The 26,062-nt window shown below is 38.8% G+C and overlaps 3 protein-coding genes across 17 annotated transcripts in view; 2 read left to right on the forward strand and 1 right to left on the reverse strand.

The window, feature by feature from the left end:
- The window catches only part of LOC6733122, a 34,185-nt gene extending 15,693 nt beyond the window's left edge, over positions 1–18,492 (forward strand). For 3 of the 14 annotated variants that reach the window (XM_039298643.2, XM_039298641.2, XM_039298642.2), the window contains exons 6-10: positions 7,222–7,832; positions 8,766–8,960; positions 10,615–10,823; positions 12,343–12,492; positions 14,197–18,492. In XM_039298643.2, coding sequence (XP_039154577.1) covers positions 7,222–7,832; positions 8,766–8,960; positions 10,615–10,823; positions 12,343–12,492; positions 14,197–15,506 — 2,475 coding nt within the window. In that variant the 3' untranslated portion in view covers positions 15,507–18,492. Of the gene's footprint in view, positions 1–5,780; positions 5,928–7,221; positions 7,833–8,765; positions 8,961–10,614; positions 11,908–12,342; positions 12,503–14,196 lie in introns of those variants that run through there. The other 11 variants (XM_039298653.2, XM_039298655.2, XM_039298645.2 and 8 more) reach the window with 11 other exon arrangements.
- LOC27207125 lies at positions 3,874–5,124 on the forward strand. The gene is made up of 2 exons (XM_044923950.1): positions 3,874–4,137; positions 4,216–5,124. The coding sequence occupies exon 2, from the start codon at positions 4,294–4,296 to the stop codon at positions 5,032–5,034; it is 741 nt and encodes a 246-aa protein (XP_044779885.1). The 5' UTR covers positions 3,874–4,137; positions 4,216–4,293; the 3' UTR covers positions 5,035–5,124.
- On the reverse strand, positions 18,392–21,404 carry LOC6733124 (zinc finger protein 93). 2 transcript variants are annotated; one of them, XM_039298658.2, is made up of 7 exons: positions 21,076–21,404; positions 20,587–20,850; positions 20,309–20,509; positions 19,826–20,255; positions 19,497–19,770; positions 19,244–19,432; positions 18,392–19,182 (listed from the first exon to the last, which is right to left on the reverse strand). In XM_039298658.2, the coding sequence occupies exons 2-7, from the start codon at positions 20,740–20,742 to the stop codon at positions 18,747–18,749; spliced, it is 1,686 nt and encodes a 561-aa protein (XP_039154592.1). In that variant the 5' UTR covers positions 20,743–20,850; positions 21,076–21,404; the 3' UTR covers positions 18,392–18,746. The 2 variants fall into 2 exon arrangements, with proteins under 2 accessions (XP_039154592.1, XP_039154591.1); XM_039298657.2 differs by having other exon boundaries at positions 19,244–19,447.
- Between the last annotated feature and the right edge of the window lie 4,658 nt (positions 21,405–26,062).

Genomic DNA, 26,062 nt, shown 5'->3' on the forward strand with positions numbered 1-26,062 from the left:
TGTAATGCACTTTTGACAAATAGTTGTCATACTATTTATACCCGTAACTAAAACGTAGAAAGTAAAAAGAAGATTCGCTGACTAGATTGTCTATGAAAACACACATGTTCTTTGTGTGTCCTATAAGGTATCGTATAGTACCGTATAATCGTACAGGACTTGGGAACTATAATATTGAAATCCCAAACAAATCAGCTTTATTTATTAAAGTATATTTATGAATGATCATATGATCGAATCAATCAGGCACAAATACGTGTTTTTTTATATCAGTCAGCTATTGAGCAGCGTTGCTAAGTTTCGGACAGGATAGTAATGAAAAACACTACCCCAAACTATATTTTTGCGCTTCTTGCTGATCTATTGTGTTGTACAAATGCTGAACAAATTATTTTTCCAACGAAAATACTAATTTTAAAATCGGAGTTTTATTTAAAAAGTCCCAACAGAATTAAAATTGTCCGATTTTTGATGTGGTATCACAAAACAATTATTAATAAATAATATATCTTTTTTATCCGACGAAGTTGTTTAATCATAGACATAAAGGAATGTGATAAAAATATAATATTCGTGTAAAGATATCAGAAAGTTTTTGTTTTGGCGAATTTAACCCGTTAAGGCTTATTTAAAAGTAAACAGAGCAAATACATTTTTAAAGTATATTACAAGTCTAGGTAACTAAACCGACTAAGTAATTACTTTCTGTGTGTAAATTATAAAAGTCATTTTAGTTAGTTATAAAAATCCTCTTTGTTCCTGTGTGTCATTTTCACCTTTATGAGTGAAGCTTAAAGAAAGAGGGAACGCTATAGTCGACTTCTTCGAGTTACAGTTACCCGTTACTCATCTAGTGTGAGCGCGAAATAGGAAATCGATAGAAACGAGCAAAAAAGAAAAGAAATGAAATAGTCCAGTTCCCCGACTATCAGATACCCGTTACTCAGCTGGTAACAAAAAAAATATATATGTATATGTAAATACATACATATATATACTTCCTTCTACTTGTAAAATACTTTTCAACGAGTAACGGGTATAAAATGTAGTCAAACAAATTTGAAAGGTGTTGGCGTGATAGTGGGCGTGAACACGTTAGCGTCACTAGAATTTGCAAGTCTAATTTCAACTTACTGGCCTTTTTAGTTTCCGAGACCTCAACGTTCCCCTCTATCGCCTACAGATGGAGAAAAGCTGTCACTCCAATTAAAAAATATTTACACATATTACACATATTTATACATGTGTATGTACACATGTGCTGTGCAAAAGTATTTATATACATATGTACATATGTATGTACGACAAATTATGTATTTACCCAAAGTACACGTATATCTTTTAATACTTTTGATGTCCACCCTCAACACTTTGTAGACAACAACATTGACCTCATTTGATTGTCATTAACTATGGACAAATGCTTACACTTCGCAACAATAATAGCAACATGCATTGGTATATATACCAACATATGTATATGTATGTATATATATATATTCATATGCAAAAAAACCGCGACCGCCTTATTAAGTAATTTTTCAGTTCATATATGCATATGTAGGTGGCTGTGTATGTAGATATATATATATATACATAGATATGTAAGTATATCTATGGGCTTTATTGCCATTCTCACTCCGCTTGTGTAATGAAGTGAAAGCAAAATTCCAAATTGAGTAAAAACAAAGAGAACTTCTCTTTGTTCAATTCGCTTTCTTCGTAGATTGCTGCTCTTGCGGTAGCACTATCTTTCTCTTAGTTCAATAATTGCGTTTTATTTTGGTAATCATATGCATATGCATACGTGCATATGTACATGTATATGTATATATTTACTATATTCACAACCGCAAATATTCTTTCTTGAATAATGTACATACATATGTACATAGTTAGCATGCGACTTTAGAAAATCTTCCCAATTATAATTTGAAATATCAACGCCCAACTGAAACTATATTTTCTGTGTGTCCAAATAGAATATTTGAGTTACTTCACTTGACTTCCTTCACTTACAATACTATACAAACTAATTTAGTATACCATTTTACATAAAAGTATACATATGTATGTACATGTACAAATGGGATGTACATCTCATAAACAAAATATAAAGCCGTGTTCCCAAAGCATTTTGGGTGTGTTGTAGGCCGCGAAAACGGATGTTCTGCACAAGCATACTTATTAAACAAAAACTAGTGACGATCGCAGCTTAAATGTACAAATCTGAGATGACTTTATAACGAAGACTGATTATACGTTTAACTAAGTAAACAAGTTTATTCATCACTTTTGAGTGCACGAGTTATGAACTGTTCATTTATCATTTTTAGAATGTCGCCATTCTCCCAATATTTACTACATTTTTCGTATGCTTTTTATCTTACTGAGCGCATTGCCAGCAAATGGCAAGAATCACTTTTTAACGGTTGGCCTTTGTCGAAATGGTAAGGTTCGACGAACTTCCTCTGACCGAGTGTCCCCAAAAGAACACTTTATACCGACTTCCAATTACTTATCTTCGCGCCAGCATTTCTTTATTTGCCGCGCACCTCAAATAGTTTAATGGTTTAACGGCTAAAATGGGAGGAGTCGTTGTTGGCGTATTGCCCAGGGCTAATTCAAAAACAAAACATAGGAACTGAATTGCACGCTATTTAATTTTAATTTGTATGTAGTTTTCGTGGAGCGTGTTATTGGTTTCACTAGCGTTGGCAGATATTTTAGAAGAGGTAACATTCTGGCCGTGAAAGTAACTAAAAACGTAACGCCGTCGAAAATTTCGACAACCTTTTTGACAAACAAGCCAAAACGTCGTATCTTTTTAACACTATTGAGTTCGGACTGAAAACGTGGATTGACACCTTATATTAATATTGAAATCGATCGATAGATATGCTAAAATACTGTTTTTTTTTTAAATGGCTAGCCTAGCAATTTATGTTTACATTTATTTTTAAAACAAAAGAAAACGCTATAGTCCACAACTATCATATACCCGTTACTCAGAAAATAGAGCAAAACATTTTTCAGACGTGTGGGCGTGGCAGTTTTGGGCAGTTTTGTGTGCGCTGTGTATGTCCCTACAATCTGTATGCTTAATTTCAACCTTCTAGCTTTTATAGTTCCTGAGATATCGCCGTTCGTACGGATGCTGAAAATAGATATTGATAGAAATCGTGTAATAATTACTTCTCAAAGCTCACATATAAGCAAAGATTATGTTATAACGGTTGGAATAGCTACTTTCTACCTAGTATATACATTTTAACAAATCAAATATAAGCTTTTACTTTACGAGTCCGCTTATTGTCGTATTTCCGAAAATTTTGGTGTATAACGCTAGTTTTTTGAAGTCACTTTTCGTGTGCATGCATATACTAGTAGTATGACTAGTAGTAGTAGTAGTAGTATGACTAGTATTAAGTCATAGCGCTGATGCCAAATGTTTGCGAACGAGCTATGGTGCTAGTATTGGAATAAACCTCAATTAAAAGTGGCAAATTGTTTCAACTGATTGTTTTGGGATTGGGATATTGAGACAATAACACGGTCCCTGCTTGATAAACGATTTTCCCTCAACAAAGAAAAAACAATCCCATATTTATCTGTACATTTTGCTAAGCTGCTCTGCGTGTGCGTGCAGAAAAAAGTATTGCGCAAGGCAATAATTTTGATTATAAAAATCAAATCATATTTAGCGGCCATGTTTAGAATGACACTTGTTGTTTTTGCTGCTGAATTCTAGATAATATATCCAAGTGAAAGTTATTAAATTCACCATTTTATATTATTTTCTTCCTGTGAAACGTATTATTTAGTTAATAAATAATTATTGTCGTAAAATTGTAGGAAATGGATAATGCTATGCCAATATCACTATATAACTTATTATTTTTTCACGTATTTCTTCTTCTTGATTAAGTAGGTGCACCAGGTGTGCTCGGTAGCATATGGTAAACGCGTTTGCCAAACAGGTAGCTTTGCTGGCTTTGCCGGGTGTGCAAAATTTTGATTTTGAGTAGGCCCACTTGGGACGTATTGATTAGGGAAAACCCATCATTAAAACGGATTTAAAGAAATTCCATTAGGTTCCCGTTATTTGCTACCTGTATACAACATTTTGGCGTCCAGGTATGTAGGCCTGTAAACCGCGAAATGGGAGAAACTAATTGCCTACCTGTTACATATAAATACGATCGGGCCGCTAAGAACCAGCATCAGTTCTTAAAAGACTGTCCTACCGACAAGAGCGCTTCTTCAATCAGCATTCTAAAACATCAGAGCAGTATGTCAGCATTCACCTGCACACAGTTCCTGAACCTGAATTTAAAGGACATTTCGTCAATGTCCACCACCGTCACATTAGACGCAGCCTGCTTTGGACGGCAGGACTTGAACCTATTTATCGAGAGTCTAGAAACCATATCTCGCCTGGAGAAGGAGAGACACGAGCGACGACAGCTTCGGCGCGAGCAAAGACTACAACAGGCTCGAATTACTGAGTTGGCGGACGAACGATGCTCCAGTCCGACACCCAGAGCCGAGGAAGCCGTTGACGAGCCGCTCTTATATCTGGAGGCCAAGTGCATACCGTATGCGGTTTCTGGCCATATTTTTGCACAGGGCGACAACACACCTTGTCCCGAATACAATATGTGTGATGACGAAGCGTACGGAAGTGCTTCGTACTCAGCACGCAGCAGCGTCACCTACTGTAGCTGCGTTGGAATCTCCAATCTGGATATAGACTCCGGAGAATCCGAAGGGAAGAGGAAACCGTTTGTGCATGCGAGCTCCCAGGCCAAACCGAAGAATAGATATTCTTCAACGCGATCCCGCATAATTAACTTGGTGTTAAAGAGAAATAGGGCGAAGCCCGCTCTCATCGAGCATCTGCAGCGACAGGGACATTGTGACACGTTATCCAGCGAGAACATCAGTCACCAGTTCCCACGGCTTGCTACTAGTCAGAAAAGGTCGGCTGAGCATAGTTTTCTGGATAAGGCCCTTCGATATCTTACATTATAATAAGCTTCTTTGTGTATAGATTATCTTGTAGGTTTGTTTATAAAACATTTCAATACATTAAAGTTAATTGCCACAAGCCCAAAAATCATATCGAAAAGTTTCGAAGTTTTAAGTTCCTTGCAGTTTTAAATTACAAATACTTAACAAAGGTGTTCAGAATCAATGGCTAAATTTTGAAAACAATGCTTTAATAGAAAATTGCTAATTAGCTTTGTTTCACAACAGTTTATATAAAACATTTAGCATTTTTGGGGTTTTTGTTTAATTGGTTACTTCAATTTTGAGCCAATGCCATAGGTACCTAATTTCAAGATAGGTTCTTTAGGATCTGACCAAATGGCAAGAAACCATGATGATGAATACTTACCTTTAATATATCACGAAATGTTCACAATAACAATTCGACATTGGTGATGCTATGCGCTCAGGACTGTAACTCATAAAACTCCATTAAGCATTAAGCTTTAGGAATTTTAACAATGACGTGCATACACCATTTTCCCGCCACCCCATATCCTCAATATTTCCGCCCACCGATAGGTAGGCACTGAGGTGGCAGCCTGTTGCTGCCATAAGAGACGAACCCCTCCTGATACAGGGCGCTCCGTGCACCGAGCCTTGAATCCCTTTGCCTACATTCCTCGGAGATGCCATAAAGGCAATATCGGAAAGCTCCTTCTGTCTGCCATGCGCCAAAGCTTCCATAAACTGTGGCCCCATTTCGGTCGGCTGCCTCCTGGCCAATTGGCAAAAAACGCGCTAGTATCTACCACAAGTCCAAGCACGAAGCATTTCCTCGTGCGGGGCTTGGCAAAAGGCGCTTAGTGTGTGCTGCGCCTGACGCAAGTGTGTTTGCGTGTCGGTGTTGTGTTTCTCGCGCCATGTTTGACCAAGTAAAAGCCAAATTTATTTATTTAACTGCATCTTTGCAGTTTTGTTAAATAAAACTGCATCTTTTGCAGTTCTTTGTATCATCCTAAAAAATCAATTTTAAAACCAATGGCCAACTCGCATGCCCACTTTCTTTTCCATTTGCGTTGTACTGTTGGTGCGTGGCTTTCACACGTTTTCGATGGCTTTGCTTTCTCATACCCTTTGCGGTTGTGTGCTCTTTTAATATGCCTCGATTCAAACCATATACATATACATATAAATTAGAGCGCTATTTTCACAACAAAAATTATGTACACCCCGTCCGAAGGTAACCTTTTGGGTGTGACTCGCCTCTCCTCTATTTGCCAACTTAACCCAATCGCTGTTCTCTTACCCTACTTTAGTTTACCCTTGCAGAGGGCATATTGATTTCATAAGGAAGTTTGGAACGCCTTTTTTATATCCTTTACTCGTAGAGTAAAAGGGCATACTAGATTCGTTCAAACGTATTTAACCGGTAGAAGGGAGTGTTTGCGACCATATAAAGTATATGTATTCTTGATCCGGATCAATAGCCGATTCCGATTTGACCTTGTCCGTCCGTATGAACGTCGAGATCTCAGGAACTATAAAAGCTTTTAGATTCTAGAGACATAGACGCAGCGCAAGTTTGTTGACCCATGTTGCCATTCCCACTCTTACGCTCTAATCGCCCAAAACTGCCACGCCCACACTTTTGAACAATTTTTACAGCTTTTCTCGTTTTATTCCCCAATATCTATCGATATCCCAGAAAAATTAGGAAATTTCGAATTCGGATTTCCACTAGCTGAGTAACGGGTATCTGATAGTCGGGAAAGTCGACTATAGCATCGACTATCAGATAACCGTTACGCTGCCTTGTTATTTCGAAAAATAACAAACACACGACCAACATTATTGGCTACGTCGCCAAAAACTACCAGGCCCCACTTAAAAAAGTCTTAAGTTTTGAGACCCGTAAGAGTAGAAGGCAAGTAGATGATTCGTTGATAAGTTTGTAACAGGAAGAAGGAAGAGGTCCCGACCATATAAAAATATATATTCCTGATCATGATCAGTAGTCGATCTGGTCATGTCCGTCTGCCCGTATGAACACATCGATTTCAGGAACTAAAAAATCTAACTATTTTGTTTGCTCTAAGCCAATGTAAAAGGGAGCATTTTGTATGACAGTGTAACGGTTTTTCGGTTTGAACAAATTTAGATTCTTTAACTTAACTATTGAACTAAAAATGATATATATACACCGTTTACATTTTTCATCCCTTACAGCCCCCTGAAAACGAACTGCAGAAATCACATGACCACAATCCAGGCGCACTAAGCGAGCATCAACTGCGCGTCCAAGCGTCGCTCCAGCGACTAAATATTCCTGACTGGTTCCGTCATTACAGCAAAGGCCCCGAAAAGGCAGCAGATGGCGAAAACGCATGCACAAGTGCGGCAGGCGGTGGTTACCGACCTGGCAACTTTACCCGCAAACGCACCCAGGAATCGGGGCGCTGGCAAGCGCTCAACTCAAAGACGACTTCCCTCAGCTCGCTGGGATCTCAACGCTCCGACCGAAGTCCTTTGTTGATGAGTCCCTCAGCGCACAGCCATCACGGCGGCCAAAGCTCCTATTCATGTGGGTCGACGACAATTCACGGTCCGGCACCTGTGCAGATAGGTATGGGTGCCACTCGCTGGTCTACCTCGCATCTGAATTCCACTCAGATGTCTCCCGGTGCCTCGCAGCGCGGAAGCTTTACGCGCGGCGCGCCCATTAATAGCAGCTTTATGTCTGTGGCCAGTGGCAGCGGCTTGTTGCGCAATTCCTACCGACAGCCGTATTTGGGTTGGCGCAGCACAGAGAAGCTCTCCCAGCGAACGCCCCACGAACGGTAGGTTCCAAATACCCATTACCATAAGGTATGGAGGTCAGAACTCTTGCTGCTTGCTTATAGTATTGCTGCTCATATATAATACCAATTTTTGTAATGATTCAAGATAATCTTACAAATTTAGCACGTGTATAAGCGTTTGAGTGGGTCGAGCTCGATTCTTAAAAGGAAGCACGGTGAAATTGAGGCCTAAAAAACGAAACGAGAACAATATATTAGTATATACTAGAGCTTTAATGGCCAGAGTGGAGAGTAAAAGTTCTCAGGGCTTGTCGGGGTTTTAGGAAGTGTGTCACGGCTTAAGAATCCTAGCCTATCTCTAGTTCCTAACAGGAGAGAATGCTATAGTCGATTTTTACCTATCACATCGTAGAGGGTATGTTCGGGTATAATACAGTTTTATGTTTTTTAATCAGTACTAATGAAGACCACCGTCCTAGGTTGAGTTCCAATTGTATAAGCTAGGTAATAGTTGAGTATAAAAAGTAGTATGTCTGTTATCCATTAAAAGCATGAAAGTTGAGGTTAGGCACTCAGATTCGAGTAACTTTTTTGGTATTTTATTGCCTGAATCTGGTCATATCTCACCGTATTAACGCTCTGATCTCAGGAGATAGAAAGTTGAGTTCGAGCATGGAGATTCTAGGTATGCTCTTTTCTTAATGTAATATTTGTCTTGTCAATTTCTATCTATATGCCACACATTTTTAATAATAGCTTCGTAGAACTTTCACTAGTTTTGTAACGGGTATTTGATGGTCGAGAGAACCAGCTATAGCTTTGTCTATATTAATAATTCTTTTGAACAGTATTATGTGTTATTGTAATAAGTATTATTGTATTAGGTATTATTGATTCGACCTAAAACTAAAAATCTGAACTAAAAATCATATAAAATGTTCACGTTCGACTGTTCATGTTATTATTTTGCAGTCTGGCCAATTCGCTGCTGAGCCAACGGACAACTCCGCCCTCCACACGGGCAGACAATGAAACCCGCGCCTTACATTCTGTATCGACAGAGATTCAAAGCTCCATTAAGGAAGTCACTTCCGCCATCGTTCACTTCGTGAACGACCAGCAGCAGTCGCAACATCCGCGGAGCCGTTCTACCAGTCCAAATTCAAGGTATATAACCGGCTACTAGCCGTCTTCAAAAAGAAAAGAAAAGTTTACAGTATGGTACAGATCGCTCAGCTATTCCTAGCTATCTGTTCACTGAGTGTCAAACTGTTGTTTTAGAGCACTCCTCAAGTCCTCAATATCTATGCACATTATTAATGTTATTATTCAACAACTACACCATTCGTAGCTACCTGTAAAAGTATGCACCTCTTAGCCAAAGGTAAGACTTGTGCCTGGTTTATGTGAGCATTGTGATTAGTGTAGCTAACAGCTTTTAAAAACTAAATTACTTCTGTTTTGTAAAAATGTCTCTTGGTTCCAAATAACACAGTTGGCTGTCATTAGTGCGCCTGGAGCAAAAGCGTCAAGTTATAAAGCCGCAGGGGTGATGCAACTTTAGCCCGCTATAGTCTGTTCGATTCTATCGATATGTGGGCAAACATTTAAGCACGCCCACTTAACTGCCACAAACCACCCAAATCTGCCATCTTGCCACCTGTAAGGCAACTTCAATAACCTGGCCGGGGATTTCAAAGACTACACTAGAAATTTGCTCAATAAGGGACTTAAAATATCAGACTGTAACATATTTTAAAAGAATGAGTGTTCGTGTTCTAACCCTCGCCCAATGCTCAACCTTTGCCCATTGCACATTTCCTTTGTTATCATCAGATACCCTGTAAAAGTAATCAAATATAATAAAATATAATTTTATTGTACACATATATATCGGTCCAGATATATGTACATACAATTCAATTCAATTTACATTGGTACATACAGCTGCGGTTAAGATAATAGCACTACTGCAGGTGGAAAGTTGATTTCCTAAAAAAGGTATTGAATGTTTATTTTTTTTAAAGTCAGATTGCATATGCTGTCTCTCTGAGCAAGAAGATTTTTACTCTCTCAATGAGATTCTTTCTTGTTGTTTTTGGCCACTTTCTGCAAAAGCGTGCTAAATGAGGCGGTAACAAAAATAGCACTGACCACGTTTTAGCTGAATAAAATTAATAGGAGCGATTGCTTTGGGTTTATTTTTGTGCTCATATAGTGTTACCATTCCGTTTAAACCTTTACTCTTGGGAAACAATCTTATTTTAAATGTCAGAATATTGATAAGATAAAAGAAATTCGAAAAATGAACGGGCAAGACAAGTAAAACTTGTCACAAGCGGTGTGAAAGTTCAGTTTTTTTTATAGTTTTAGTTTCCAATCCAATATGCATAGGAAGACGTTCTTGGCCTGTATACTATATTGGTAGAAATGTTTGTAAAATGTTTCTTACCATTATGTCCTTTATAAAGTCTTTTGCAGCTAACAACAATCAGTGAAAGTAACTAATCAGCAATGTCAAGTTGTGTGCAACCTCTAAAGTCAATTGCTGTTAGTAAATTTTCCGCTTTCTGCTGCTGGTATATCTTTTTCCGTATCAAGCTCAGATTTTGAGAATCCTTTAATTGGCTGATATATACTCGTTTCTTTCTCATAAGGTAACCCAGTTTCTTCGAACCGTCTAATTTTCCCTAATACATCGTTTTAAATGCCATCCATTTCCTAAAGAAGCCTGCTTTTAAGTATGTTTTTAATAAAATGTTGTTTCATATGGGATTTTTATATTGATCAACACACTCATTTTTGTACCCTCTAACTGCAGGTGCTGGCTGGAAAGCAGCTTTGTTGGTACACGGACCCTGGACTCGCCGCAAACACCCGTTATTGACAACAGTCCTCCAGAATTGGCACGAAAGCAGCAGCAGCTCCACCCGCACCAAGTGCATCTGGATGTCGGTCTGTCACCTGCAGTCTCCGCTGGTCAGCTGCCACATCGCATGAACGGAATGAATCGTATCGGCAACGGTGGCGGTGAGTCCGCCATCCAAGTTTGATAGCTTGCCAGAGTAGAAATACTGGTAACCGGCAGTTATGCTTTTTGTTTGGTGCACGGCATTTTTGTAGCCTATCTGCAAACAGTAAATTAAACAGTAAATTATTTTTCCGTATAAAAATCATTAGCCTATATGAACACAAACAAAAATTTTTATTTATCTTCTATAGTGTGTCTATTGTTTTACATTTAATTATAAAATTATTAATTCCAAAGGAGCAGAAAGTTTCGCTCTTTTAGTTATTTATCGAATGCTCATGATTTGCCTTTGCTTCGGGTATAGAAATATAGAAATGTAGATTTGGGCAGAAGATTATATCCGTTACTTCTGCAGTAAATATTAACTGGATCCGTGGAGAAGAATGTAACAGGTATAAAGATGTCTGCCATGTCGGCATGCCTGCCCGTATTCCCATTTGTATAAACTTCGCGATCTCGCCATAAGATTAGGCATGCAAATCTGTTTCAAAACATTGGCAAGGATAATTTGTTGATATTGAAATTGACATTTGTTCTTCTTTCTAATATCTGTCACGAAAAACACTTTCCCACCATCATTTTAACGCCCACAATTTTTACAAGTTTTGGCCGATAAAAGTTTTAATGGCGTATCATAAATTAATACTTATGAGCAGATAGTTAACGGATATATGATGACTCTTTTACATTTCAATTAAAACAACGAAATATTAACTTAGGCTTTCTTTTAATCTTTTTTAATCAAACGAGAAAAATTTTAGTTATGATCTAATTTATTTTCCCAACTTAAAAAGTAGGACCGATTAGTACGATGTAAAAGAAAGCTATCCCTGTTCTCACGATTTGTATTGGTTTTCCCATGGACTTTGCAGTCGGTGCAGTAAAACTAGAAACCCATCATTACTTTGAATATGTGCCCATTTGATTAATAAACCCAAAATGAGACCACTAAGTATAAAATTGAACGCATGTCTTTATATGATTTGTTAGTTATGTGCATTTTATATTTTAATATGACTTTACACAAAATCGGACTACTCTTTGGTATTTGTTTCTATAATAAAGTCCAAATTATATTATAAACTGGTATTATTTTGTTTATTTCCATCATTTTTCATATCTGTTATTCATTGAAGAGTACACTTGGAATAGTTAGCATCCGATCTTCGTCCGTCCGTATGAACGGCAATATCTCTTAAAGCATTAAAGTATCAAATTAGAGATTTCTTGTTCTTTTCTTGTTCTGTTCTTATCTAAAAGCGTGCTTTTTGAAATGACTACTGTCCACATAGAAAATGCGAGTAACGGGTATATGATAGTCGAGTTACTCGAGTATGCCGTTGAGGTTGTATTTGTGTTTAATAACCAGGCATAGTACACATCTCTAAATTCCTTTTAAGTGTGTTTGTTGGATATTTTATCGCCAGCGATATTTATTTCATTCCTTACAAATTTAATTGTTTGGTATTTATTTACAACCAAAAAAATCATATCCTGGCCTGCTTAATCCACTAACAGTACCAACACGTAATATAGCACCCGAACGGTCGTTAAGCAGCGCCTCGCTAGAAGATGTACTAGCCTCGCTATTAGGACTACCAACTGCCTTCTTATCCGGCCAGAACAGCAATTCCTACAGCAGCTACACTCCCAATGCGGCGACAACAGGTATGAACCTGTAAGTTTACTTTTAATATTACAATATTAACAATATTAGAGGGAAGAGGGACTTACATCATTAATTCTTTTGCTTGCTTTTAATTTATCTTTCGAAATATCACTGCGAAATATCGTCTTTGTACTATGTTCAAATATAGAGGGTTACTCTGGTCGGAAGACCACGTAGGGACTGGCCGAGAAGAGTTAGCAAAGACGACTACTACACACCAAATTCTGAAATTCTCCTGATTAACTTATCTTATATGTATCCTATTCATCAATCAAAAGCCAGTCCAAAACAAAACTTACATAGTACATAGTGGTTCAATAGAACGAATGGTAAAGGTGTAAAAAAATTTTGAAAATTTGTCTGATTAAGTTGGTTTTTTATTTGTTGATATCGTATCGTCATTTAAAGGATATAAAAAAACACGAATTTGGATAGTTTTTTAAAGTCCTAAAATAATTTTTTATTAATTAGTGGGATATAAAAAACTTTGGTTGTACGCCTTTTTTGAAACCCCGACTTTTTTGACACGCAGTTTTAAAAAAAGACACTGTTCCATATAGATACAAATATAATTATCAAGATCTAGTTTGGGTTCCCCACATTTACCCGAACCATTTTTGATTAAAGTATTGAGTAAAGATGCACAGTGGACTGGTTTTATGATTTTAAGCGACACACTAAAAATTCAACGAAGAAGCATAGCTTTTACTTCACTTATAAAACGTACTCATTAAGCGTTCATGAGGTACGCGGGCTTCAATTTCAGAAGGCAGTTATTTAAATTATTTTTAATCTCGAATAGTCGAGCTAGTGGCGCAGCCCAGGAAATTCAGCATTGGTTACGAAGCCCATGACCAGTTGACTACCTGCAAGATGTCTTAGATTAAGATAAGTTTTCATAGAGTAAGTAAGTTAACTAAAGGCCCTAGAACGTTTGAAACTTCATCTGTGGACCATTAGGTTCCGATAATAGAATCAAATGCAATAACGACTCCTGCTCTCTAATTATGCATTAGACTACGTGGACTGGCACGGAGAAAATAGGTAGAAATTTTTAGAAATATAACCTTATTGTTATAACTAGTTGAGAAGTATATAAGAAACGGTGTATGAATTCTGGGTCACTACCCAAGTCGATCTGGACGGAAGTCCATCTGTCTTTCAGAGCTAGCAAGTTGAGACTAAGCATGTAAGAAAGTTGCCCACTCCAACGCACAAAATGTTGCCCAAAACTGCCACTCCCACTCCTTTTCCAATTTACATATCACATTTTTTATCTTATCATTTGTCTCGTCAATTTTTAGCGATATGCCAGAAATATCATGAGACCAAATATCGAAAGAGCAAAATTATTAAAAAGGTTTTATTAAAATTATAAATTTAAATAAGATCCACCGCACTCATATTTGCTATTGCGTTCTCTTTTTTAATTACTAGACGAAGGCGCTACTTTTCCTTTTATTTTTAGAAAAGAGTTGTTCAAGAAAAAATAATGCGTGTGATCTTTCCTTATGTTTACGTTTATGTTTACCTAGAAACATATGTTGTGTGAATTGATTATGGCACTACTTTAATATATACTCCATTAACTTACATACATATGTATGGATACCGGCTTCCGCCATGGAATGCTGTTTGTTGTTCTTTTAAAACACTACCAATACCTAAGGGTAAATAATCCGAAAAAATATATTTTATAAAAGCAGGCGCAGCTTCTCGGCAGCAGCTGGAGGTGCAATCGGCCGCCGAGCAGCAGCGGCTTCGTCGCCGGAGTGAAGGCGACGCCCCCACGCAGGAAAAGCAATATTCCAAGGAGCAACCCCATACGTCCAACTCGCATTCAGTTGAAGCTGTAGACAGTGCCCAGCCAAATAACCCCAAAGGGAGCCGGCGGGCATCGCTTGGTGACCCCGACTTCGCAGCTACACGGTCGGAAACAGGAAGCGGACAGCTGCAACTCATCGAGGGACCGAAGACGGGCTTTGGATCGGGACAACATGTTCGCTGCCGCAACAGCAAGTGCGACCAGAGTACCTCTCCCAGCGATGCAAAGAAGCTCTACAAGTCGTGTCACAATTGTTCCCATTTATACTGTTCGCGTGAGTGTCGGCGGGCACACTGGGAGAAGCATCGGAAGGCTTGCCTGCACTCGCGTGCCTCCAATATTTGTCGCCAGGTGCTGGCCACGTGCAAGGACGACATCGACTCGCAGCGCCATCTGAGTCTTTTAGCTCGCAAAGGCAGCCTTTCTCAGGGACGTGGCGTTGTACGTGTGCTTTTTCGTAGTGCCGAGGCGGCGGAAGGATTCATTAAGAACGGGTTCCAGTGCATGGGGGAGGCTTCGTACGTACGTTGGCCAGACCTTATGCCCGCCGAGATGGGCCTGGAGTTATACTCAGAGCTTCTTAAGCTCAGTACGGAGTACAAGCCGGAAACCAAGATGCTCATTTACGTTGCTATTTGCGTGGTATCCGAGGCACCGGGAATGGGACAGGCACCTGTGCGCTGGGAACGCCAACTGGTGAGTCGTTGTGCCAAGCTGAAACTCTGCAAGACAGTTCTGGCTGAACTAGAGCAACATCAGGCGGCGCTCCTGCAACCGGTGTCTGTTGTGGCAGTGCCGGAGCGGACGGAAATCCTCATTCTAACTTTCAATCCCGGACAGCATAGTAATAGAGAGCTGATCCTTTCAAATATTCTGGAAATTTTGATAAGGCGCGGCGTCATGCTAAGCAAGCACTATCCGGAGGTCTTCGAGCGCCTGCAAACGTACTCTGAGGGACAGAGTGACAAGTTTAATCCGGTGACACTGCATCCACGGGACACGCAAACTGGCCAAAACTTTGTATGCATCATTATGGCGGTGCACACGGACAATGAACTAACGAAGCTTCCATCAGCAGCGGATGGCGGCAATCGAGTTACTACCATAGATGTAGGATCTCCTGCGGCTCTCGTGCAACTGGAACTAGGCGATGATCAGATTTTCAAAACCAAGTCCAGAGACAGTTGATTAAGAGCCTACAAAAATGAAAACAATGAGCTTCGGAGAGCAAACGATGGCAACGCTCACTCCTTTCATTCCAGCCATTTCAACGACACCTTGGGGTGTCCCATAGAAAGTACCCGCATGTAAAAAAGCATTATTCAAATCTGATTTTTAAAATTATTATTATTATTCAACCTAAAATGTGGCTAAATACGTTTATTTAAATACGTTTTATTCCACTAGAGCTAAGGAGGTTATCCCGAATTTTTATTTTTTGTTTGCCTTGAAAGAGTTAAAAAATGAATACTTTGGCCGTAGCCCTATAAACGCTGAAATTCAATTATTGCTCACATAATATGGGTGTCCGTCTGTATGGACGTCAAAATTGCGAAAACCATAAATCAATCAAACAATAAATCCCAAAAATTATTTAAACAGCTAAAGAGTTATTATAAATGCCCGTTACACGTAGAATAAAAGGTTATACCAGATTCGTTAAAAAGTAGATTTCGACTATTTAAGTATATATATTCTTTGTCAGGATCAATAGCCGCGTCGAACTGGACCTGTCCGTCCGTATGAACGTCGAGATCTTAGGAACTATAAAAGCTAGAAGGTGGAGATGAAGCTTTCAGATTCTAGAGACATACCCGCAGCAGATCAAGTTTGTTGACCCATGCTGCCACGCCCACACTTACGCACACAACTGCCTCTTATTCTTCACCAATATCTATCGATATCCCGAAAACATTTTTATAAAAAATTTAGCGTTCGCATTTCCACTAGTTGAGTAACTGGTATCTGATATCTGGGACGTCAAAAGCGCAAGTTCTCTAGCTCGAAAAGTAAATTAAAAAAGGATTTGAAAGTTGTTTGATTAATAAGTATTTGACTGAGAGGACTGAGAACCAAATACATTTAGCTTAAATTACTCCAAATCTTTTAAAGAAAAGTTACCAACAAAATAATCCTAAGAACCTCGGCTAAAAACAATAATCTCTAAAAGAACTACTTCCGCCGGAATTTGACAGACAGCATTAAAAATATCACCATATCACAATGCAACTAGAACAGCCATTTTACATGCGCACTAATTTGTAATAAAATGATTTATGTTAAGCTTAAATTATTTATGCCGAGAAGTAATCATTCATGTGGGTAACTGTTGAAATTGCTTTTCTGTTATTGCTTTTAACCATAAGGACCGTCATTCTGGATAGGATATTTCGGTTGTTTCGGCATACTGTTGTAATACATTAGGTGGCCCTCGCCAGTTTTGTTTAACTTGATTCTTGTCCAAGGCTGCATAACAGAAGGATCGGGCTTTGGCTAGGACTTTTAATTCTTTTGAATTTAGTAGGTGAGTGGAGTGACGGTTGGCAGGGTAGGCGGTAGAAAAATGAAATCGTTGTTAAGCTAGCTATAATATATAATAAATACTAAAGAGCCAAGTTGGGTTCAACAAAATGACAAAAATAAACCAATAACATCGTTATTTAAATGAAAATGTTACTACAAAATCGTATAATTACATTCTTGCGCGCCGTAAAATTTAAGCTTGAGGAGCGAATTAAATTTAAAATGTTTATGTTTCAAAAAAATAAAAAGGATAAGAAATTACGGAAATTTAACAGTGAAAAATGTATATATTGATTTGTATGACTTAAAATTTAGCTTAAAATGTGTATTTTTGTTATGTTTTGAACATATATAAAACATCTATTTAAAATGTTGCTTATATTGTTTATCCAAAGGTTAAAAATAATTTGTTTTAAAATTATTAACATGAATAAAAGGCATACAACTATTAAACACATCCTTTACGTAACTTTGTAACGATTTTAGCTTTTAAGCAGTAGCAGAATTATTAAAATAAAACGTGGACCAACCACAGACACAGATCTTCCTATATAATCGTGAATATATACACATGATTGCATAGTGCATGCAATCAACATTTAAAGAAAAAACTACAATCGCGTGTAACTAAAACATATTCATTCTTGAATAATCTTATGTGTGTATATTAGTTTGTATAAGTATATATAAGTTTGTAATGACTGCAAATTCAAAAATGGTCATTAAGCAGAATCCATATTCGTAAATACATCTTCAGTGCATTGCATTGTTAATTTCCCAATAACCAAACCTATTTTAAATTTAAATCTTTTTTGCTCTATAATACAAGCCATGAATCCTAATTATTAAACACTTGGTTTGCATTATTGTAAAAAATTCGTTGCCACTTCACAACTTTACAACTTTAAAAATATTTTATTTCTAACATATAATTCGCAAAAATATAAAAATAATATGTTTGAAAGTGCGTCCCTTTTACAAATCAACAGCACGAATTTTTTTTTTGTAAAAAGACAGCAGTAATTAACATCATCTGATTTTCGAAAAATTTTAACTTTATTTTACTCTTATGTCTACGAATATTTAAAGTTTCGTGTATTTATTTATTATATTCATTACCGATATTCAAATTTGCTGACCTTATAGGTTCACGTAAGAATAAGATGAATTTGGCAAAACACAAACAAAAATAAATTTAAAGTAAAAAGGTGCTTACATGAATTATAAAACCCATAAGACGATGAAAGCGGTGGAAAATGTGCCTATTTCTATTTCCCTCTAAATTCTTGGTTAAGGCACTTGCAATTGGAGTAGGTTAGTAAAAAATTGTATTTTATTCAAATATTTATTTGATTTTATGCATTATTTAATACATACTTATAGTAGACATATTTAATTAAAATATATTTAAGCTTATAACTTTCAACTTATATGTGTGTGTTATTACCTGTGCATATTCATACGTATCGGATTTGCTCGTATCGTCACCTAATAAATCCATATTTTACACCTACAATTTTTATAAGAGAATAGCCTATAACACTTAAAAATACGATGCCTATACATATATGCGTTTAATGTTTAAAGATGTTTAAGTATATTATACAAGCTATCAAATAAATTAGGTTCATTTGTATGCTTATCGTAAAAAGCGTTTTTGGGTTTCGCCCATTTTTGAAGATCCCACATGAAAGTGGAGAAAGGACATATGCAGCTGAAGTGTTAACGATGGAATATCGTTTGTCTATTCTTTAATATCATTGTGGTGAGATATGCGCCCGCAGAGGTGGTTCTGGGGTTAGCATAGGTGGAGGCAGATGATCATAGTAACGCTCGATAAACTGAAGCTAAGCAGTGTCTCTGACTTCCTTAAGCTGCTGCCTGTCACCTCTGCATTTAAACTATCTATAACCCACCGATAATCACTTCCTGTTGGGCCTCATCCTCCATGTCAGGAATCTCCTGCTTATGCACTATCATCCCATCGCTGCTGGTCTGACGAGGCGCTGTTTGGCCGTACTTTTGGTGTATGCCGCGGTGACGCTTGAGTGCAAAACGATCAGCGAATGCTGCAGAGCAAATCTCGCACTTGTAGGGCTTTTCTCCGGAGTGTACCTTTGCGTGGTTCTTAAGGTGCGCCGCCTGAGAAAAGGCCGAGCCACAAATTTCACACTTGTACGGCTTTTCGCCCGTGTGAATGCGCCTATGATTCCAAAGAGTAGCGTGGCGCGCAAATCCTTTGTCGCAAACACCGCACACATAGGGTCGCTCGCCACTGTGCGTGCGTTCATGGTTCTTGAGATGTGGTGACTGTGAAAACTGCATGCCGCAGGTTTGGCATCTATATAAAAATAACGCATTTAGTATAAAGAGATTAATTTCAAGTAGAAAATCGGTATTACTTATAGGGTTTCTCGCCTGTATGAATACGCGCGTGATTTTTTAAATACACGGCTTTAGCAAAAGCCAACCCACATATGCTGCACTTGTAGTTTTTTTCACCGCTGTGCAGCTTTTTATGGGACCACAGACTTGAGTAACGTGAAAACAGACCACCGCATATATTACAACTGAAGGGTTTGGACGGATTTCTGCAGGACAAACACCTTGGTTTTGTTAGCGTAGGATAAGGTTGCAATTTCATTTTATACTCACTCAGTTTTAACAGTAACTGATTGCTTTACCGATCCGCCTACCCCGCTGTGCGAAGCGTGCGAGTGCTGTCCCACTAGCACCACGCCGGAGCCATTGCATTTCTGGCATTTGGTCATCTGCTGGGAATTTCGTTTTTTCACAGGATGGTGGCCGGGCCCACTGCTCGCCTCTCGCTTTGGCGTTGTACCGCCAGTCTGTGCAGCCACAATTTGCTGAAGTTGTGCTTGGGCCTGAGGAGTCGTTGATATGATTTGCACGGGATGCGCCATTTGACCTGCAAAAGATGAAGTTAGTTATGGTCCATTTGAAATGTAAACGTTCACAACTACCGTCTTGGGCGACGAAGAGCTGTTGCTGTTGTTGCGCTGTTTGTTCAGCCTGCATGCAGGACTCGCAGCGCACCTGCTTTGGACCTTTGCGTTTGGACTGCTGCAGCATAGCGCTTCCGCAAGTTATGCACTTGCTTGCCTTTGACTCATGTTGCTGTTGCTGCATTACAGATTGCTGAACTGGCTCCAGCGTGTCAGAAGACACAATCTGTATCTGACCCATCTGACCATTTCCAATGATGTTCTGTGCCTGCACAAGCCCCTGCGCGCTGACCACGGCAATAGAATCGCCGCCCGCTTGTGCGTTATGCTGTTGTTGTTGCTGCTGTTCCCCGTCTGTATGCATCCGCTTATGAGCATTAAGCAGTGCCAAATGCGGGAACATATCTGAACATACGTCACACTTAAAGCTTATGTTGGATATGGTGTTCTGCGAAGAAGAAAAGCTTTAGGCTTTGGTTAACGAGACTTCCCTTTACATACAGCTGCAATTGGCTTATTTTGATTGACTATCTGGATGCGGCCTTGTGCGTCTACCGTGGCGATGCCAAGAGCTGCACCCTGATTGAGAGGCATTCCGTTGACCAGGGCGTAGTTGTATCCGCCCACGGGCTGGGCTATATAACACGTCTTATTGTCGTCTGTGGTGGCCAGCTGCGCGAGATTGACGGTACCGCCATTGCCCTATGTGAAGACAATATAATATATAATATAATACGTCAGCACCGTTAACATATAGTAAGTATAGGTATAGTACTTACATTTGTCGTGTAATAGAAGGTAGGCTGCTGCTCCGTTTTTTGGCCCTCTATTTTGGGCTGTTTAAGAATGGTGCCATCCGCCGTCTGGTACTGTATTGTGGCCGGCTGCCCATTAATGGCATTTGTGAAGATAATGTTTTTGGTAAGGTCTTCCATGGTGCCCAAAAGTCGCTTATGCTTGACAATTAACTTTTATCATACGTTGGCCTTTTATTTACTGCAGCTCCGTCGCGCTTTTCAACACTGCATCACGCGACGCTAATTCTATAAAAGAGAAAAAGAGATGAATATAGTGTCATAGGAACCCAGCGAAAACGACTGATTAAAAATGGCGACGGTGAGACAAAATATATGTACATACGCGACACAAAACATACACAGACGAACGTTTAATGCAGCAGCTCTTTACATTAACAGACTCTAGTATTTAAATCACCTTCGTTTTATTATCATACAATACTGTGTTATTTTTTTCATTATTAATATTACCTTTTACGCAACCGGACCACACCATAAATTGCGTTTTGCCTCCTCCACAATAAAATTGTTAAGATTTGAGTTGGTGTAAAATTGTATTCGTGGATTGATAACGTATTTTAACGATATATTGTTTTGAATAATACAATATATATATTTAAATAGTGTTATCTTTTTCTAACAAATTCCAGCACTTTAACTTTCAGCCCATCATTTTTTACGATTGCTAAAGAGAGATGGAGACAGAACAACGCTCAAAGAGAGAGCAGACGAACAGCAGTTCTACTTTTTAAAAGTGTGACCGTTTCACGACTCATTGTAATGCACATTGCCCTCGAAAATATACCAAAATTAACAAAGAACTGGTTGGTTTTCTTAGAGTCTTTTCACACTTATTCGATAGTTCAGAAAACTTAAATATTCTGATGTACTTTTCGTACTTCGTAACTTGGGTTACATCAACACAGCTAGATTTTGTCTCTTACTTAAAATGCAGACCTTATGAACAGTAGAATCTGGTTGTTATTAGCTTTTGCAAACAAAAATTTTTTGTGTTGACCTCCGTTCAAAACACGTTTTAAATTTATTGAGAATAAACTTGAAGTATTCTACAAGCTAAGGTAACAGTGTAGGAGCATGGGTTATGTTAATAAAATATTCCATAAACTTACCATATAAAACGTACTTAATTTTGTATACTTCAGTCTCTTAGGAATTCTTATTTAACTTTATCACTCGAAGTAATGGACTTGTTTCTAAGTCACAAGTTTTTTCACGTAGCAATGCAATTGCACCACCATTAATATTATATGAATGCTGAGTTAGGGGACAACAGATTTTTTATGATATTGCAACCCCACGTAGTGACTTAAAGCACGCATACGTTATGGTATTGATCTCAAGATCCTGGATGAACAAAGTTCTTCGAGTGTGTGATTGGTGTTTGAAGATTTAAGCTTCCAAAAGAAGGTTTTATATATATTTAGAAGAAAGTTTTTTTTTGCAAATCTATATAAATTAGTCTTGTAAATCAATATATGATAATATATCAAAAAACTTTTCAACAGGGTGCGCGTTTGAGTAGGCGGGGCAACGTATGGTAACAAATGTTTGGAAGCTGCATGCTTAGTCTCCAAATTATATCTTTTATAGTTACTGAATCGAGGTGTTTATACAGATATGGCCAGGTCAAAGACACTAGAATAACAAGATGCGTAACTCCATACGATTTTTTGGCACATGATTTTTTCGGCGTTGCTCTCGAAGTTGCTCCAGGCTCTCTCGAATTTTTGTTCAAGTGCGACAGAGCGGAGAGCTATACAGCGAACAGCTCTTTTCTACGCATACAATGACAGCAGACAACTGTCCCACGTGTGCCCACGATGCTCACGCATTGTAAATTTGACAAAATATGCCCTTCACCTTAGAAGTTCTTAGACTTTAAATCTATATCTATGATAAATTGGCACCATTTGAAAAATTCTTGTTTTGCAATGCCTTAACGTTCTTAAATATAGCTTAGAAATAGTAATACCCGAATCTATGTACATAATATTACAAAACAAACTTCAAAAATAACTTATATTAGAATATTTGTCATTAGAGAATTCAGCTTGCGACGTGTGAAAAATTAATAAGGCAATGATTGTTGAGTGCTTTTATCCACACTTTTGCAATACACAGTTTTCATATTTTTATTTATTTTATACATTTTTATTACTTAATAGACTCGGACTTCGGGAAACTAAAGGCACCATTTGATATTTTTTTAATATTTGTCACATACACATATTTTGATATATATTTAAAAATAATAAAAAACAAATGTGTATAAAAAAATGTATTGTTGAGCAATGCATTAAGTGACAGTAGTGCTTTCTCATTACAGTTTTATGTAAATAATGAATGTTATATATATTACACATAATTAATTATCAACATAAATATAAATATGTATACATTTTAACAAACGAATTTAAAAATCTTTAAAATTATAATAGTCATATTGCTACGAAATTGGCCAAAACTCCAAATACATATGATCGAAGAAACAGAATTCGGCCCGAAAATCGTCTTCTAGCACACGTACTCACACAAATACGCGTTCTCGTCTATTGTTTTTACTCACACAAGCAAGCTAATTCTATTTTTAGATTTCTTACGCTCTCAGCGTAAGCGAGCGGAAAGAGAGAAATTTTGGCCTTCACCAAAAAAGTAGCTGCATAGTGCCAAACCAATGTATGGCCGTTACGCATCTTGTTATTCTAGTGTCTTTGGTAGAAAAGAATAGAATAGATAAATGCAAGAATTCAATTTTCGAGCTAGAATGAAAGCGAAACACATTGTTGCGGTTTCGTATTCGTCGCGGCCACGCAAATATGCCGTAGCGACGTTAACTTAAGTTAACTACCCCCCAGAATTCCGTTGTTGCCGTATTTCCCACGCTCGCCGTAGCTACGTTAACTTAAGTTAGCTACCACACCCCGCCTGGATGGGATCCAGGCTGCTGGGTTGTATTTCACAGTGTGCCGCGCCGCCTGCATGAAGTTCTCCCGCGCATGTGATGTGAGCCGGCAGAAGGTGGCGCTGGTTGATGGGGTGCAAGCTTTGACGGTGTAGATCTCGTTGTTGCACTCTGCGATAACGCCATCATCTAAACGTATCATGGCTCCTTAGTGACTGATAATCGGTGATGTGCGCCGATGCCAGTGATAGATACACGAAAAGGATAAGATTGGTCCTGTGGGTGAAAGTTTAAATGATTGATTTTTCTGTTCTGTAATCAATAGGGAACCCAACACCGATACTAAGAAAAATGCTTAAGAATACGATATGCGCGGATGGCGCTAGGCTTAGATCTAATACAAATTGCGGCAAGTGGCTAAAAAATTTAAAATTAAGCGGTACGCGGATCTCGCTACTGAGCACGTCATTTTAAATTGTGGACCACCCTCCCTTCAATAAGGACCGTGGTCCCCATGTCCGCTTCTACAGCTTTTTCCTCGCACAACGGCTGAGCTTGTTGCCGAGTCTTCGGTTGGTTTTTACCAACACCTTTTCACCAACCTCGAATACCCTATTCTGCCGCGAGGCGTTTTCTCTGGCCATTAGCGCGGTTGGAGCTTTATAGATCCTATTGTGGATCATCAGGGTGCGTTAGGACGATGTCAGCCGGTCTCCTGTTGATGACCGAGTGAATCGACTTATTATATTGGGTAGTGGCCAACATTACTATTTCGACCGTAGCCCTTATGCCTTTGTCTAAATTTATGCACCTGGCTTGCTCCAGCAACGTGCTGTGGAAATGCTCCAGCAGTCCGATGGAGGTACTGTGCAGTGGTGATGCGTTTGTAATGCTTACACCAAAGTTGTTACAATGGCATTTCGCTGGCCGGATTTGCCCTGCTGCTTGTGCTGGCTACTAAAGTGTGGGTTCTTTGACCCACTTGCCTGCGCTTCTGCTTGTTGGGTCGGTTTGACCCGCTCCTGGGTACTTGCCTTGCATTCATTTTCCTCCACGCTCCTCGCGAAGTTGGCAGCGATCGCATATCTTTCATGGTGACGGCAAGTCCCTTGGCTTTGCTGAGAATAGCACATCTGTGAGACTACGCTTGAGTCCCGAAACAAACACACGTAGTGCATCTTCGAAACTTTTCACAGAGTCCCCTTGCTAGGACCGGCTCATATGACATGTTGACTTTATTAGTCAGCAATGTACGTTTTTTGCTGACTTCATCGTAATATTGCAGTAGGGACATGCTGTCTTGTCTCAGCGTGCCTACCTCTTGCTCGATTGGGACGTTTGTCACTGTATGTGAAGTCGAGGCGACTTATAATCGCGTCAAAGTTGAGTACTGTGCCGAAAGAGGCCAGAACAACATCCGCAGCCCCCCTGATTTTGTTTCTGCCGTACGGCCTAAAAATACGGTAGGCTGCCAGAGCCGCCAGTCTCCACGAAACGTATGATTCATGTGCGCCTGCGAACTCGGGAAAGCATTTGACGGCATCCAATAGCTCATCGCAGCGGATATCATTACTTATTTCTATGGGTGCATAGGCTTGCAGCTGTTGGGACAATGAGTTGACTTTGTCAATCAAGGCCTTATTTGCAGTGGCTTGCTCAGCTAAGGCAGCGGTGACAGCTGCCTGTATTACGAATTTCAACTGTTCTGCATCTATGTTTCTTGGAGCGGAGGGTGCTGCAATTGAGTGTCTTGGTGCTGGAACGCGAATGTGATTACCACAACTAGAGTCTGAATCACTAGACCGACGGCAGGGGGTTCTATAGCGACGGAAGGGTGAAGTCTTATGCTTCCAATCTAATCAACGAAACTTCGAATACAACGCTTGTGGACGGAGGCAACAAGGCTGCAAAATTCCACGGATCCGTATTACCTTGATACGACAAAACAAAACGGACAAGACAAAGGCAAACGGAAAAATTTTGTGCGCGCGTACAATTAATGCGCTGCTTTTAATAACTGTTTGTTTTTTTCTTCTATTTTTTTTGTTTTAATTAAAATTATTTTTGCTGCCAATAGCTTATTTCGCCAACCTAATCCACCACCACTTCACACTTTTTATTGTTAAATTTTATCTTGGTAATAAAAAAATTGCAAAAATTGTATTTTTGTTTTTATTGTATTTGTATTTATTTATTTGCAGATTCAAGAATAGTTTAAAAAGAGGTGCCCACTAGACTGACCCTTATAATATATTATTTTTTTGTTTTCTAAACCGTAGGGCAGAATTCATTTATACTGGGGCCCAAAAGAACCTACAAAAATTTGGGGCCGATCGGATAATGTTTATAGCCGCCAAATCGCCCCAAAGTTGGAAATTTGGAATTACTCATACGTTAACTTTTTTTGTCTAACTTCTTTAAAAATGGTTTATGAGGAAGTAAGGATTGTATAACCGCACGTCTGGTAGCTGCTGTTGATGGATGCCAAGGTAGGTATCCGATAGAAAAGCTGTTCATATTTTGACGGCAACTTCT

Source organism: Drosophila simulans, chromosome 2L (genome assembly GCF_016746395.2).
Source record: "Drosophila simulans strain w501 chromosome 2L, Prin_Dsim_3.1, whole genome shotgun sequence".
In the NCBI taxonomy this organism is placed as follows: Eukaryota; Metazoa; Arthropoda; class Insecta; order Diptera; family Drosophilidae; genus Drosophila; species Drosophila simulans.

Coding starts and splice junctions, on each gene's coding strand:
- LOC27207125 (XM_044923950.1), top strand. CDS start 4,294: ATGTCAGCATTCACCTGCACACAGTTCCTGAACCTGAATTTAAAGGAC.
- LOC6733124 (XM_039298657.2), bottom strand. CDS start 20,742: ATGGAAGACCTTACCAAAAACATTATCTTCACAAATGCCATTAATGGG. Junction 20,510..20,586: donor CCTTCTATTACACGACAAAT/GTAAGTACTATA, acceptor GTCTTCACATAG/GGCAATGGCGGTACCGTCAA. Junction 19,448..19,496: donor TCAGTTACTGTTAAAACTGA/GTGAGTATAAAA, acceptor AACAAAACCAAG/GTGTTTGTCCTGCAGAAATC.